The sequence below is a fragment of the Colias croceus genome, chromosome 1, assembly GCF_905220415.1.
Source record: "Colias croceus chromosome 1, ilColCroc2.1".
NCBI lineage: Eukaryota > Metazoa > Arthropoda > Insecta > Lepidoptera > Pieridae > Colias > Colias croceus.
In genome coordinates, this window is record NC_059537.1 from 5,387,721 (window position 1) to 5,404,550 (window position 16,830).

The window sequence follows — 16,830 nt, forward strand, 5'->3', positions numbered from 1 at the left end:
ACACGTTTTATAAGGCAATCCATCAAAATAAATAAGGTATCCCGTGTAAGGATCGATACGTATTATGATTGATGATTTCAAATCTCGGCTTATTTTTTTTTCGTATATTTAAAATATATTTTTTTTTTACTCAAATTATAATTTGCACATCCTGTGGAAAGTGTAACACCTGTAATCAGTTTATTAACAACTATGACACCTACCCACACAAAAAAAACACTTTCGATAGGATATCGTAAAGCTCATACACATTGATTCTGTATCCATATGAGTTTCACCGATATTTGTATTCAGGAAGATAGTTTATCAGTACAGAATCTGTTGATAACGCTTTTAGCTCTGTCAATAAATATTGAGTATATATGACTCTCTGTTATTAGATTTTTCCACAGCTCAATACACAAAAATTTGTCATTATTGCTTTCGTTATCAATGTAATAACTTTCTTACTCATTATTTTGGGTACTTAAAAACCTCCTTAATATTGACTAATATTATGATATTTTTTATATCACTAACTAAGTTCGGTTAAAAGCATATTTTTATTATCACAAAGAAGCAACATTAGCACGGGTAAATGATGGTCACGAAAGCGCGTAACTAATTACAACAGTTTTTAAAGAATTAAGAAAATATTCTCCTAGTTGATTAACAGTAACAAAAATAATTAATTACAAACGCATACCTTTTACTCATGTAGTTAATACTAAATGTGTTAATAACTACAATATAATTTTTTTAACTAACTAACTTACAATATAAGGTAAAGGCGGGTTACTTCGGGCTAGTGGGGTATTTCGTGTGTTTTGCTTTTCGATTCTAAATTAAGAAATTCTGACAAGATATTTTAAAACTAAACTTTATTGTGTGTTCTATAAACATTACCCTACCAAAAAAACAAAATACCTAATTTTTCACGGCAAAACGGAACGCAACAAAACACACGAAACGACAGTCGGCCTCAAACAGCTGTGATAGCCGCGCGTGCTTACTGAGAGCGTAAGGTCGTACACGAAACTTTATAAGACCCCTACAAGATACAGGTAAGTCTATTTATCAAGATATTAAGTTAATTCTGTTCTGTATTTTGTTGCTATTGATCTTATATCAAGTTCGGGTAGTTTAATAGCATAGATTTCCTAAAATTAGCGAAATTTCGACTGCCGAATTAGCCAGCAGATTATTATTCCTTAGTAGGCTACTTCGTGTTATTCCCGAATTTGCAGTATTTTATTGATTAGTTTATAACGCGTTTGTTGTTCAGATAAACGTTTTATAATAAAACTAACCTAAAAATTAAATAGTAGAATAGTTAATTGTTCGTCCAGGGGAAATTCGGTATATAATTTTGTGAACAGATTTATTACAATATGACATTGAAGTTTCCCTTAACTTGGACGTTCCAGGCAAATTCGTCTCACTGAACATTTATGCAAAAACGCTTTTTTTTTGCTTTGTATTTTTAGTAAGTTAAAGTTGTTTGGTGTATAAGGTACTCATTAGTGTATTTATATTTTCTGATAATGATTTGCAGTTAATAAGTTCGCAAATATGTAAAATCGACTAACACGAAATAACCTACACAGTTTTTGGGCGTTGCTGGTAAATTCGTGGGTGCTAAATTAAGTTTGTTTGTTTTTATTTTGAGCAGGTATTAACTTAAGTATAACTCCCGGCATCTAACTTTAGCGCTGACCGATTAGGAGAGGGGATGCGCAGAACGTAGGGAAAAGAGTAGTGACTTTTGACATCCCCCACCTAATCGGTCAGCACTAAAGTTAGATGCCGGGAATTGTAAGTAGGTATTGACACTTCTGCAGATCTAGGTACTTACACGAGACCAGGCACGTGCACTGCTAGATCATGGAGCATAGTATTTTTTTTTAGTCAGGAGACCTAAGGGAACGAATATCCTGAAATGTGTTTGTTTTTAATTACTTCTCAATGAAAATGGTCTTAATATAGGATAAACTATTTGGGCGTTATGGGCATTTCGCTTATTCTGTTTACACTTTGTACTGGCTAGGGCAGTTTTTGACATGGGATTTACTTTTAAAGAGCGGTTTAAAATTATCTACGTTACCCACTTGCTAAAAATCTTTTTAGTTAATATAAGATAATATTATAGGATACTTCTTAAAATTATCGTTTCATTTCAGAAACATGCAATATGGCAAAGGTGTACAAGAAATATTATACAGATGAAGAGTTGCAAAATGCTTTGCTTAAAACTATAAGCGGTGAATTAACTGCCTATAAAGCTTCCAAACTGTATAAAGTTCCATATCAAACGTTACTAGATAAATTGAAGAATAAGCATACCAATCCTGCTGGACATGCAACAGTTCTCACAAAAGATGAAGAAGAATTAATAGTGAAATGGGTCCTCCATATGGCAGATATTGGGTTCCCAGTATCGAAGGAACAGCTGCTTCTATCGGTAGGGAAGCTCGTCCGGGAATTAAATAGAGCAAATCCGTTCAAAGACGGCATTCCCGGACGAGACTGGTATGAAAGATTCCTGAAAAGGAACCCAACTATCTCAATGCGAATGAGCCAGGCCCTCACTAACGCCAGAGTAGGTGCCACGGAGGAGCCATCCATACTAATATTATAAATGCGAAAGTAACTCTGTCTGTCTGTCTGTCTGTTACTCAATCACGCCTAAACTACTGAACCAATTTTCATGAAATTTGGTATGGAGATATTTTGATACCCGAGAAAGGACATAGGCTACTTTTTATCCCGGGAAAATGACGCAATCCCGGAAATCCCACGGGAACGGGAACTATGCGGTTTCGTTGGTTTTTCTTTGAATGCGCGGGCGAAGCCGCGGGCGGAAAGCTAGTATTAATATAAGTTTTAACCCTAAATAAAACTAAATGCTACTTAATATAATACTACCACAGCAGAGTTAGTAATTAGTAATCCATGTGATTGTATGTTACCTACCAATATTAATAAAACATATTTATTATTATTTCTCTTAATTTCATTTTAAGCCCCTTATTTAAGTTAATTAAAATAAAGATTTTTCACAATCAATGCCTACAATAAACGTTTATAATACTATCACGAAATAGCCAACACGAATTCACGAATTTAGACGCAAGGCAAAATTTTAACACGAAATAGCACGCAAATGAAGGGTGGACAAGAAAATTCATTAAAAAAAAACCAATGGCTTTTTGATCGTAAAAATAACACGATTCTTTTCTCAAAGAACTATACGTTCTTAAATAAAAGCTTTCGTTCCGATACCGAACCCTGAAAAATTACAAATCCACCTGAAACTTGCAAGACCCTTAACATGCCGAAAATACCCACGCTTACGTTAACTCCTCGAAGTTGCTATTTTTATCCCTTTATTTTTATTACTTCTTTATTTATTTATTCTCCATAAATGTATTCTTCCAGCATTTTCCAATATTGGTTGTCTGGTAGAAGTCACTTGTAAGTGATAAGACCGCCTTTTGTACATTGTTTCTATGTGCTGTTTTCTTCTCTGTTATTTTACTTGGTGTGCAATAAAGAATTTATAATTATTATTATGTTTCTCATTTCCATAATACTCGGGTACCACCAGAAGGACGGTACCCGGATCTTTGGAAGGCTTACGTGGGGACACGGATCCAACACGCAGAGGCCCTTTGAGACTTTTAATGTGTTGTGGGACACCAGCCGCAGCCTGCCCATGATTGCACTATAGAGATACAGCCCTAGGCAGTCCGCGGCCGATGTAGGACTATTGCAGGGTATGGAAATTTAATAATTGGGCTATGGATTGAGATGCTAAATGGACTGGTACTGGGGACTATGGGAAACTATGGCACCTGCCTTTCTACTAAAAGAAAGTAAAAATATGTTGGCAGGTGGTGACTCGCCCTCTCACTGTATGGGCCCCCGAAATAAGTCGCTGCAATAGTGCGACAAGGGGGCAACATATTGTGAGCAGCTAAGGGTGGAGAGGCGTCCCTGGACTTTAAACTCCGATCACGCGCTCCCTGAGGGTCCAGCATCACGTGCCCACTCGCCACTTACGATTCGCATCCACCCTTCGAGCTAAAAGCTCTCGCGACTCCACTCTGGCCGGCCGATTAAGGCAAGCCAGAGGTGGGGGTCCTGTCCTCGTCAGGCTTCACTCCGACCGGCCGGTGAAGGCAAGCCGGAGATGAAGACAGGGGCCTCCCCCGGGAGCACTCGGTTCCCGCGGGGTCGCTACTCCCCGACACCCCGCCACAAGGTGTCCTGCGGGTTGACTGATTGCACGGGTGGAATATCTATTGTCACGTAGACAACAGATATTCCAACCGTGGGCGATGGGGTCGTCACATCCCTACGCCCTAATTATTATTATTATTACTTCAGTCAATTGTTTATCATAAAACAATTGTCTGAAGTACTGACAATTAAATATTTTTAATGGTGACCTTCACCATTAAAAATATATGTTTTTGTAAGATTTTTTTACACGCTCATATTTAACAATCGAGTATCGATCGTAATGATCAATTGACATAACCCTAGATGGCATTCTAACCATAAATTACTTTTTAAATAAGTGTGGTATTTATATTACTAGCTCTTAGTCCATACCTAACTGATATGTATAATGGAATTATGTGACATTGCCACGCGCAAACAGGATGTGAATTAATTGGAAGGTGTTTGTCGCCTTAACTACAACCGATTGTATTGACGGAGAAATAAATAAAAAAACTTAATTAACAACTAATGTTGCCCTTGTTTCTATCTCGTACTGCAAAATGCGTCATGTAGCGACAGTAACCTGTTACTTAATAGTTTAATACTAAGGTATATCTAATTAAATATAAACAACAACATTTACAAAATAATTTATTTAACATATTTTTATCATCAATACTAGTCACTATAAAAACTTATACGTTTACTTTGTATCTAATGTTTTCCTGAATTACATATCTATTAAAACAAAGCAAAAAAATATAATCACAACGAGGAACTTTGTTTTAGAATACAAATTCTTCCGTCCTTATACATATAAACGAGTATTATTATACGTTATAATGAGATTTTTTTATATCACATATTTTAATAATAATTAAGTATCAAAAGCATAAATTAGATTCTATTCACAGAAGCCTTACACGTCGTCAGTTTTCAAACCTCCCTTGGGTAAAGGCGGAGGAGGTACATTAGGTATAGCAGGATCTTTAGACGAGTAGTTTAGAATGTTAAGATCACTAGGTTCTGGTGGAGGAGTAGAAGATGCTTCTGAGCTTTCTGGAGAGGACGCTGGCTTTGGACTCTCCGGGGCGATAGGACCAGGGCCAGCTGGTAATGGAGCTAGAAAATTCGTATATGGCCGGTATAATGGGAAGCTAGCGTAAGGATTGAACAAGAATGGATCGTAAGCGTCGTAGAATCGTAGTCCAGGATACGGGTAAGGAAAAGTATTGATGTGCGTAAATTCATAGCCAGATGCGAAGTTTCCGAGTGGGATGACTTGTGGTGGTAATCCGAATTGGTTAAGCGGTATGGGAGATTCGGTTTTTGGTGGCGAAGATGGAGACTCTGTGGCTTGGTTTGTTGAATCGGGCGAAATTGGCTCCGCGCTGCTCGAAGCCGGTGGACTTTCTGTTGAAGGAGCTTCCTGAGGATTCTCCGATGAAGGTGATGCAGCAGGAACTGGTTCAGCGTTTGGTGTTAATTCCTTCGGGAAAGCTGAAGGTGGTAGGGCAGCTGGAGGTAGAAAACCCTGGAAATATATGAAACAAAATATGTAAATGTATGAAACACAACAATTAAACACGTTATAATTGGTAATAACACAGTTCTATCTCTGAGCTTTTCTGTTAAACATCAAATAAAATTCCTTGACTCTTTGCATTTTCGCAAGGAAACAAATACGGTACCTAGTTACTGTTTTAAATCATTTTTATAATTATTAGAATGGAGACAACCTCCAAATCTTGAAGTAACTAGTAAGGTTAAATGGTAAGAGGTTTCGATGACACATCACACTGCCACTGGTCTAATTAAGAAATGCCGAGCTATGCGAAATTGTAGGATCTTTTCCAAAAAATGTATTTAAAACTTCAAAATAATTCGAATTTTGAATAATTTATTTATTATGCTGATGTATATTTGATACAGGATTGACTTCTAATTTATACAAGTAACTCGTTTTACAATTTAAGCGAAAATTTATGTGAATGTGAAAATAAGTTGTGGATTGAATCCTGAATCGAAATATATTATGCGTTTACTAAAATATAGCTAGATGTCGAAACCAAAAGAAAACCAAAATGCCTTCTTCTGGAACAAGATTAGTTCCCGAATAGGTCATAACTATTACATGAATTATGTATAGACAATAGACATGCACTTACATTTGTCAATGGTAAGTCACCGTAGAAGACTGATTGTAAAGGGAAAGGGAAGGCCGCACTGCGCAATACTGGTTGGTACACTGGATAAGCTTTACTGGGTTCTAAGTTTTGGTTCGACGTGATGAGAGCGTTGTACACCTTTGGAATTCTGCCTGGAGTCGGCTCAGCAAACGCTGAGACTACACACAGCAACTGAAAAATCAATGTTGTGAAGATAAATAAATGTACTAATTTCCATCTAGTTTGTAGATTTGATAAAATCAAGTTGTAGTGATGTGGCTTAAATTTTTAATTGCAATGAGCAATGAATAATACAAATGGATTATTAGGATTAGATAGTATTTATGGTTTCATTATAAAATAAATAAAATATAGGAATATTAATCACATATTATAGGTAAGTTAATTTATGAAGTTAAACAGATAATTATGAATAATCATATACATAAATGTTTCTAATCGATATGGCAATGATATAAACATTCTTTTACTCATTCAAAAGGTTTCTGCAACAGTAAATGTATTGAAAAAAACTTAATTCTTGAGTAGAGTAGGTATCATTACTATCGATAGTGTATAATTTTCAAAGTCTCTATAAGAGGAACTAGTTGCATGAATTATATGAATAGTTAACAGCAAAAAGAACAATTACGTATCACCTTGAGATATGTAATTGTTATATATCTTTATTCGAATAAAATATTATTCAGATAAACATTAAAATAAATGATTTTTTATTTATGTGTATGATTTTTTTTATCTCAAAGTTAATTAACAAAATAAGTGTTTTTGTAATTACTAAATTAGGTAGTTTTAATATGTGAATTAGTTATTAATTTAATCAGGTAAAATAAAAATAAATTAAATTATTATGTCTCTCTCCATAATACACAGGTATCGCCATAAGGAAGATACCCGGTCCTTTGGAAGGCTTACGTGGGGACACAGGTCCAACACATTATTATTATTATTGTCACTTACATTAATATATTTTTTAAGAGGAGTGTTGTGCCATGTCACATCGAACCGATTTCGTTTTGTTTTTTGACGGAAAATTTTAAGCATAGAAAAGCTTTGTTATGTTTTGGAGCGTATGGTAATGATCTTTGTTACGGGAATAGTTTAAATTTGAAATAAATTATATTACACATCTATGGACAACGAGAGGCAAATTAATGAATTCATGAAAGCGTTTTAAGCATATAAGATTTTGTTATATTTTAGTTAATTGGACTAGCTGCCGCTGGAGTCAGGCCGCTGGTGACCGGTCGTTATGGAAATTTTTGGGGGAGGCCTATGTCCTGCAGTGGACGTCCTGAAAGGCTGGAACGATGAACTATGAATTGGACTTATAACGCTTTGTTTTTGAGACAAAACAACTACCTAAATTATATCATCACGTTAAATTTATTGTGATTATTAGTTATTGAAACATGATTATAATAATTACATGTCGTAATTATCGACAGTGAGTGGAGCCAGTCCAATGAAGTATTGCAAAAAACGAGTCACATAAGTACTTAATAATATATTGATAATAATCCATTGTCAAAGCTACTCGATATATTGATAATAGACTTTAATGATATGTCACATGCTGGTCAAGCGAGTTTAAAATGTCATTCAGTATGTTTTTTAGGGCAAGTACCGAATCGACCACGCCTAAATAGTTATATTGAAATGCCGATTCGTTTGTTTTTGTTACTAAACGACACGACACCTGTTTAAAATATTAGAACTAAACCTATTAAAGTGGTGATTTAGGTTTTTGGCCAGTTGAATTATTTTGCTGCAGCTTAGTTGACAAATCGTAGAATTTTATTGGGATTGATAAATTAAGCCGACACACAAAAAAGTACAGAAGCTTTGAAAAATAATGAATTTGTCTAAATAACACAATGTCTAAGTATTTTCAGTGCTATGTACTCGACTGAGTATAGTTACTAAAAGTTTTTATTAGATGTAGGTACCTATAGGTATTATTTTTATTTTGAAATGTATCCGCAGTATGTACCTTGTAAACAATAATACAATATGATACAGCTGCGCAGAACCCATAGGTTCATTATGTAATTTCATACCGATATTTATAAATAAGTAGCGGTTTGCTCCACCTAGGTAGGCAGTATTCTTGTCAGTTTTTACCCGACTACGGCGAAGCAAAAGGAGGAGTTATGATTTTGACATGTATTTATGTGGGTATGGATGTTCATCTGTTCCCTCATAACTTATTTTTTGTCTGCTGGTTATAGATTGCATGGCGTTACGTTAAATTAACAACATACATCACGTCGCCCTATAGGGGACTTAAAGTAAATAATTAAAAAAAACCTTGTGTAGGGTATCAAATGCACTAAGAACATTAATTAAAATATGTAAGTAAAGATCTAACATGAATTGACATAACTCGTTAATCTATAATATAAAAATGAATCCCAAAATGTGTTGGTAAGCGCATAACTCGAGAACGGCTGAACCGATTTCAATAATTCTTTTTTTATTATATTTCTTGAAGTACGAGGATGGATCTTATGTAGAGAAAACGTAAACATGTACCACGGGCGAAGCCGGGGCGGACCGCTAGTTAAAAATAAATAAATTTAATAGGTAATAAATAAAGAACCTGACTACGAAAGACGCTCCAAAAAATAAGAAACAAGAAAATAGTCTCCGCTAATAGAGATTTTCTTAGACTTATTTACTTAGAGGAAAGCCGTAGTCGGTCGTTAGTATGATAGTATCTTAGTGTTAAATGATACATAAACACATAAGAATGTGGTTAATAACGCTACTGTTGTACATAATACAGTGGCTAATATAGGTACGTTGATTGACTTGTAAATGCGATGAATTAAATGAATTTCCATAGTAATATGAAAATCACTATGTCAAATGAATTACCATCGGTTAGAGCAGGAAAACACGACGATGGTTAATCATAAGGATTAATATTTTAAATATCACGAAATTATAAATTATAAGTTTTTACTTATAGGGGATACATACTGTTTTTATCCATACTAATATTATAAATGCGAAAGTAACTCTGTCTGTCTGTTACTCAATCACGCCTTATCTACTGAACCAATTTGCATGAAATTTGGAATAGAGATATTTTGATACCCGAGAAAGGACATAGGCTACTTTTGCCTATGCCATTTTACCGGTTAGCTAAAGTTAAAAATTCATTTATGGGTCAAGGTATACTTTTTTACAACAAAATTCCTCATAGTATTAAAGAGTTTAGTAGTGCTAAATAATTTAAGAATTATGTAAAAAACGTCTTAGTTCAGAGAGCCTATTACAGCATTAAGGAATATATGGAAGATAAAAACCCATGGAGGGTTGTCGCGTGAGATCAAGTGAGTTCTTTGGCATATTATGATAATATATACGTACGGTTACTTACATATTTTGTAAAATTAAATTGTAATACTGAAATGATTTAAAAGAGCAACTATGGAGTTTCTTGCCGATTCTTCTCCATAGATACTGCTTTTCGAATCGGTGGTAAATGATAAAAATATGTATTGACGTTTCAAAAGTGCTTCTCGAAGAAGTCTAATTGAATAAATAAATGTTTGAGTTTGAGTTTGAGTTTTTACCCCAGGAAATAGGATAGGTTTTATCCCGGAAATCCCACGGGAACGGTAAACGGGAACTATGCGGGTTTTTCTTTGACTGCGCGGGCGAAGCTGCGGGTGGAAAGCTAGTATATGCGGAATAATAATTGTTTAATTTTCATAGACAAAACCACATGGCAGATAACGAAAACACGTTCTAACTTCTAAATTAAATAAACAACTATAATTATCATAGTAAACTCAATTAAAGATATACCTAAGTAAATAATAAATAGCATAAGTATGTAGGCAGGTAGGTACTTATGTTTTGTTTTATATAACTTTTAAGTTTGAAGTAGAATTCCGTGATATTTTTTTAATAAATTAATTGCATTAAATATAAAGTGTGATAACCAAGTAATAGAACAAGTAGATCATCATAAATTCTTGGGTGTTTTGTTGGATGAAGGTCTAAAATGGAACAAACACATTGATTACGTTTGTGACAGAATTAATCGTTTCGTTTACGTATTACGGCGTCTAAGAGATACTGTTTCTATGAATGCAGCAATAAATGCTTATCATGCCTACGTTTCCTCTGTACTTTCATATGGAATCATTCTTTGGGGACAATCTTGTGATGTGCGGAAGGTATTTGTCTCACAAAAAAAATGTATCAGAGCTCTGTGCGGTTTGAACCAAAGAGACAGTTGTAGACCTCTGTTTAGTAAATTACGGATCCTTACTTTAACTTGCATGTACATAAGAGAAGTATGTTTATTTGTAAAATATCACCCGGAATACTTTAAGAAGAAAGGAGAAGTAAATTCGCATATGTTGACAAGATACCAAAACAAATTACATTTCCCAACGTGTAGAATCAACAAAGCTAAAAACAGTGTAACATTTATGGCTATTAAAATATATAATAAAATACCGGACAATTTCAAGGAACTACCAGTAAATCTTTTCAAAAATAAACTGACGAACTGGTTAATGGTAAAACAATTTTATGACATTGAAGAATTTATGACTTTGAAGTAGTGTAAACTGAATTGTGTGTGATAAGTGAAGTGTGTAGTGATATAATCGTGTAAATCGTAGTGCGTTCGCGTAATTGTGAAAATTGAATTGTGTGTACATTTAAATAATTAAACTAATCAACTTTCTTTTTTAATATTTGCACACCCAATAAATGGGTAGAATGTATTAGCCACATAATATTGTAATGAAAACATCTATAATTTGTAACTACATTCTTGCAAATAAATATAATTTGAATTTGAATTTGCATTAAAATGCATTTAATGTTGTAAACATATTTAAATTAAATTATTTTACATATGTAATAATTTCCACGCAACACATCTTCTAAAGATATCTTAGCGTAAAAGCACTAGTAGCTAATGCTATAAAAGGTGTATGCTATAACGTATGATTGTCGATTGTTATGTATAATTTTGTAAATTATTTTTCTCGATACTTGCTCACCGTATTAAGCATATATTCCCAATGATAGCCTTTTAGCATAACTTTATCTGTTTTGCATCGATTTTATCTATGATGAAACATATTTTACTACCTAGAATCAGGTTCGATCGCTTCGCCGTAATAGTTCGTCAATATGAATTTCAAGCTCCACTTCAAAGCCGTTCTCAATTACATCGGACCTTGGGTTTTTGATTTGTCATGCGGACAATGGTCGGGATAACTGAGACGCAGTGAAGCTGAAGTGTTGGTGTTGCTAATTTAGGACCATTTAGGAAGCGTTAGTTGTGTTGCCTCAAATCGATATTGATTTATACTTGTTGGGAAGATCAAAGAATAAGAGATGAGATATATATTTTTTTTAACCAGCCGAATAGTACAAAGAAGATTATTGTGCAGGACACATTTCGTAACGTAATAACTAATAATTAATTAAATTAGTTGCTTGTATGCCCAGTTTTTTATTTAATTTTTTGAAAAATTTTCAAGCAAGACTTGCTGCAAAACTTTCCACGAAACATGCTTATTGTAATTGATGGAATTTATCGCCTTTTGATCACAGTGTAACTTGCAAGTTTGTTTTGTGTTAAGGGGTATTTCTTTTTACTATTTTAAAAATCATACATTTCATACAACCTACTATTTATGGGCGAAGCCAAAAGAAAAAAAAAGACGTGTGGCACTAGGAGACTGCCGCGGTAAAGCTATTGCATAGCATGCCTTCAAGCCACACTTCCGGGCTCCGAGCCCGTCGTCGGAGTAGGGAGCGTGAGGTTTTTTCGCTACGGAATTTCTCGATTCGGTCCCCGCGCTCAAGGCCCGCGATAGAAGCTATATGCAATAGCTTAACAACCAATTCAAAGCCTCCTACGTTTTAATACTTAGATACCAGTTCAACCGTTTACAGACTTAAAGAAAATGTGACAAACAGTTTCATAAGTAAAGTCTTAAGTAAAATGAATACTCTTTCTGCAAGAAGTCAAAGGCCATAAATAAATTGTTTGAATATTCCGAATGCACACGGTCAGACGGCGCCGGGTCATTGCCGAGATCTCGCAATCATTTGCCCAACCGTAAATAATATTTTCTGCACGCATAATTTACATCTCAAAACTATAAGCTGTGTTATGATTGATTGGTATTATTTGTCACTATTTCTGATTATATATGAAAATTGTTTCTCAACGACCGGACCGGATTTGTCTGTAAAATAATGTTTATTAAATGCCGTGCATGTGTGTAGAGTAAACAAAGATGAAAAGAGCGGAAGAGCCTTAAAAATTGCTTTAATTTTATAATTTTATACTTTAGATGCAATTTCAAACTATCTGGATTAGTAACCTCAATCATAGGAAAGTAAATTAAAAATACCTACGTATTACAGGTAGGTACCTATAATCTAAGAAGGTATAAGTATTAGAACTTCCGGTTATCTATATGTCGTGGTCATATCGTAGATTTGATCATTTCATGATATGAGTGGCCATTTCACGAAATGGTCGCATATCGTGAAATGGCCAATTTAGTTTGGCCACATCATGATGTGGTTTGGGCAGATCAATGATAAGAAATCGTTTCACGATATGGCCAATTAACGCACGGTTTTTTCATGAAATGATCAAAATTATTTGATCATATCGTAAAATAGTTACATTAATCGTTGGTAGAGGCGCTGCAAGCTCTGTGTTTATGTGATAAGATGGCGGCCGCTGGCGAAAATTAAATTATTCGCAGTTAAAAACTTCATAATTCGTTTAAGAACAATATTATGAAGAAAGTCATAGCAAAGAATTTACGACGAAGAGGTACGAGTACTATGGAAAATGTGGATATCTTATATGTATTTAAGAAAAAATGCGACTTAAATAAAATAATTTAAGAAACTACTACTATATTATTATAATTGTTTGTTTTTTAAAAAGCGATCCGCTTCTGGCACTCGCCGGCCGCTGCCGCGGCACGCTCGCTTTGCTCGCTCGGCTCGTGCGTTGTTTATCAAAGTCTAACCTAACCTAACCAAACTGTTTTCTATTGCAAAAACGATTTGCTTCTGGCATTTGCCGGCCGCTGCCGCGGCACTAACTTAAATGACATTAAACAAGTTTTTAGAATATAGTTATTCTGAATTTTTTTAATATTTTATGGACTCTTTATATTTTATACGATCTGGCCAAATGTGGATGACCAAATCGTGAAACGTTGACGATTTAACGATCTGATCAAACTATGTTGGCCATTTCACGATATGCGACCATTTCGTGAAATGGCCAGTCATATCATGAAATGATCAAATCTACGATATGACCACGACATATACATATAATAAATCTGTAGAAGGGTCAATTCTGTACATTGAAAACATTGAAAAAATAAATAGCAGGGGGTGTTACTGGATCGATACCAAACCCAAATATGTAATTAAAAAAATTTTTGTCTGTCTGTCTGTCTGTCTGTATGTTCAGGCATCACGTGAAAACTAACGGTTCGATTTCGATGAAACTTGGTACAATTATACCTTATTAATTATTATCCTGGGCGTAAAATAGGATACTTTTTATCCTGGAAAAATACGCAGAAAAAAATTAATCTTAATTTTTCAGTTTTATCCATTGACGTTGTTCTGTAGAACCGCGAACACACGTTGCGTATTATTATAGGCCTAGCCGTATTTGGGTCCAATAGATATTTATAAGATGTCATTGTCAGAGTTACTCAAAATGGAGAAATAAACCATCCACGCGAAGACCGACATCCGCGCGGACGGAGTCGCGGGCGGAAGCTAGTTAGATAATAAGTTTTTGTTTCAGTTACACGCAATTGTAATCATTATGAATAACGAAATTGTCTCACGGTGACAATACACAATTATTGATTAAATATTCCAGTTTTTTTTCCAATGCAGGTAGGTATGTGATCGTTTATTTTTAAGTAACTTATTGAAAAATAGGAAAGTAATTTAAACATAAATTTCCACAATTTACCTTGAATTATCATGTAAAACGAAACCAACTTTTTATACCTACTGAATCGCGTATCTAAATCACCTTAAAAATATTCCCTTAATCGTCTTTCTTCTTGAAAAAACTAGTTTTACTTAAATAGGAATCTCTTTCGAAATTCCCTTAAAACGCATGACGTAGGTACCTACATGTAGGATCCGGAAGTGGTCGACTGGCCACTGATCATATCGAGTACAATGTCACAGTCATCGGGCGTGTTGTCGCTGGCCAAGGTCTAAGAAATGAAATGTTTAAGGTCGAAGTCGAATAAACCTGATCAATTAGTACGGGCTTTATTTTCAATAATTATAATATTCAATGCGAGATGAATGTCCGGCTGTTATGTAGAACAGTTTAGTGTTCGCTACCAAAAACGGAACTCTAAACTGTAAATAGCTTGCATTTTCAGTAGATAGACACATTTCCTACTTTGAAAAGTCTGCTTAATAATTCAAATTCTCGAAATCAAGGCTGTAGTTGTTCCTTCTATCTGATATCATCCTTTTTTTATTCTATTATTCTATTCTATTATATTATATTTGGACAATATTTAGGACTGGTACATAATATACTTGGCAATTTTTAAACTAACAACTAAATAATTTGGTGATAATTATACTCGTGCAAACGTGATCTTACAAGTAAATTTAAATATTAAAAGATACAGATAAAAGAAACAAGACTTAGGCTACCTACTTTAAGGTACATTAAAAAAAATTGGTAATAAAATATTTTTAGACTATAAGCTGAACTTTGACTTAATAAGCTGGATAAAGCTAAGTATTTAAAGTAAACAACAAATTCTTTGCATCGTAAAAACATCAATCAGTCCAAATGCGGTTTGCATTTACGAAATGTATTTGATTTTAATTATTCACATTCGCAATATAGGTATATATATGCTGGTCGCAAAAACTTTCAAAAGATTATAGGTACGTTGTTCAGAATGAACGCATCACGGAAAGATAGCATTGCGACATTTAAGGCTGCATCATTGTGCATTCGTAGCAAACACTGGGTCAATGACCTCATTGTCGTTTTGCCAAGGGACCAACCTTTATGAAGTAACGACATACCTAGTTATCTAATGTTAACAGCACTTTAATGTATTATAACCTAATTACAATAAACAACATTGTTTTGTATTTTATTATTACATAGAAACTAGTTTTATGTCATAAAACTAATTTTAAAGATTTGTTTTATCTATTTAGTATTTACTAACTTAAAATGATATGATTACGAATAATTATTTGGTAACTAATAATTTATTTTATCAGTTATTCAACACCCTAGTTACGAAGATAAATAATAGGTAAGTTAATCTTAAATAATATAAGTTTTATTATCACACATATAAAATCAAAAGAAATGTTCAATAGATACCTATTAGCTTTTATACAAATAGTTGTAAGTCATTGAAATCTAATAAAACAAGTACAACTGTAAGAATAACATAAAACAAGTCTTGTTTGTATCTGTTTACTTAGTAACAATGCGTATTAAAATTATTATTAACAACAAACCAGCTATATTAACATTTTTAAAAACTCATTGAATATAAATTATTATAATGTTTCGATTATTTATGGTACCTAATTAATGGTTAAATAAGAAATTGGCGCGTGTTAATGACACTGACAGTGTGAAATGGTTAGGTAAATATTTATTGTAAACAAATCAGTTTCCACATGCATTTCTAACTTTCAACTACTTTAGCGTAGTATGTATACTGCGAAACTTTTAAATAACAAATCAATCAATCAATTAGCCATTAGTATGTTAATAAATGTAAACTTACGAGTAAATAACTGGCCGCCATTGCGTCCGCCTCGGCGAATGGTCGTGGAGTGGTGTGCTTGCGCTCGCGCACCGCGGTTGTCAACAGTGAACTAATTAATGTACTAGAATAACTGAGTAAACATAATTTTCCTTTTTCTGAGAAATTATCCCACAATATTCCTTGCCGTTCTAAGGCCGCGACATTAAATTGTCTTGTATTATACACCTTTTATGGACACAGGACTTTTATTGCAAATTACGTACCGGATGGCACGCAGTCGTTGACTAGGTGTCCCTTGTATGTCATTTTGTTGCGTGAGACCGTAATATTTTTTTAAAGTAGAATAAACTCATGTAAACTATACATGACTAAGTATACGGAATTCCAAACAAACTAACTTCTTTTTTATTTTTACGCAATACTTCGCCCATTTAAGATGTGTCTTTCTTAGTTCTTACTCAGCTAAGTATATATTATTTTGTTTTTACAAAAAGAAAAATGGTTTTATATTTAAATAATCACTTTAAACAAATTATTTAGCCTCAAAACAAATTGGTCATAATTCATTTTCAATAATGTTAGTGCAAATTTAAAACTCAACTCTCACCTCAACTTCTCTTGAC

The 16,830-nt window shown here is 33.9% G+C and overlaps 1 protein-coding gene across 1 annotated transcript; it reads right to left on the reverse strand.

The window, feature by feature from the left end:
• Positions 1 to 4,844: 4,844 nt before the first annotated feature.
• On the reverse strand, positions 4,845 to 16,327 carry LOC123694097 (vegetative cell wall protein gp1). The gene is made up of 3 exons (XM_045639403.1): positions 16,226 to 16,327; positions 6,375 to 6,566; positions 4,845 to 5,740 (listed from the first exon to the last, which is right to left on the reverse strand). The coding sequence occupies exons 1-3, from the start codon at positions 16,244 to 16,246 to the stop codon at positions 5,126 to 5,128; spliced, it is 828 nt and encodes a 275-aa protein (XP_045495359.1). The 5' UTR covers positions 16,247 to 16,327; the 3' UTR covers positions 4,845 to 5,125.
• Positions 16,328 to 16,830: the final 503 nt, after the last annotated feature.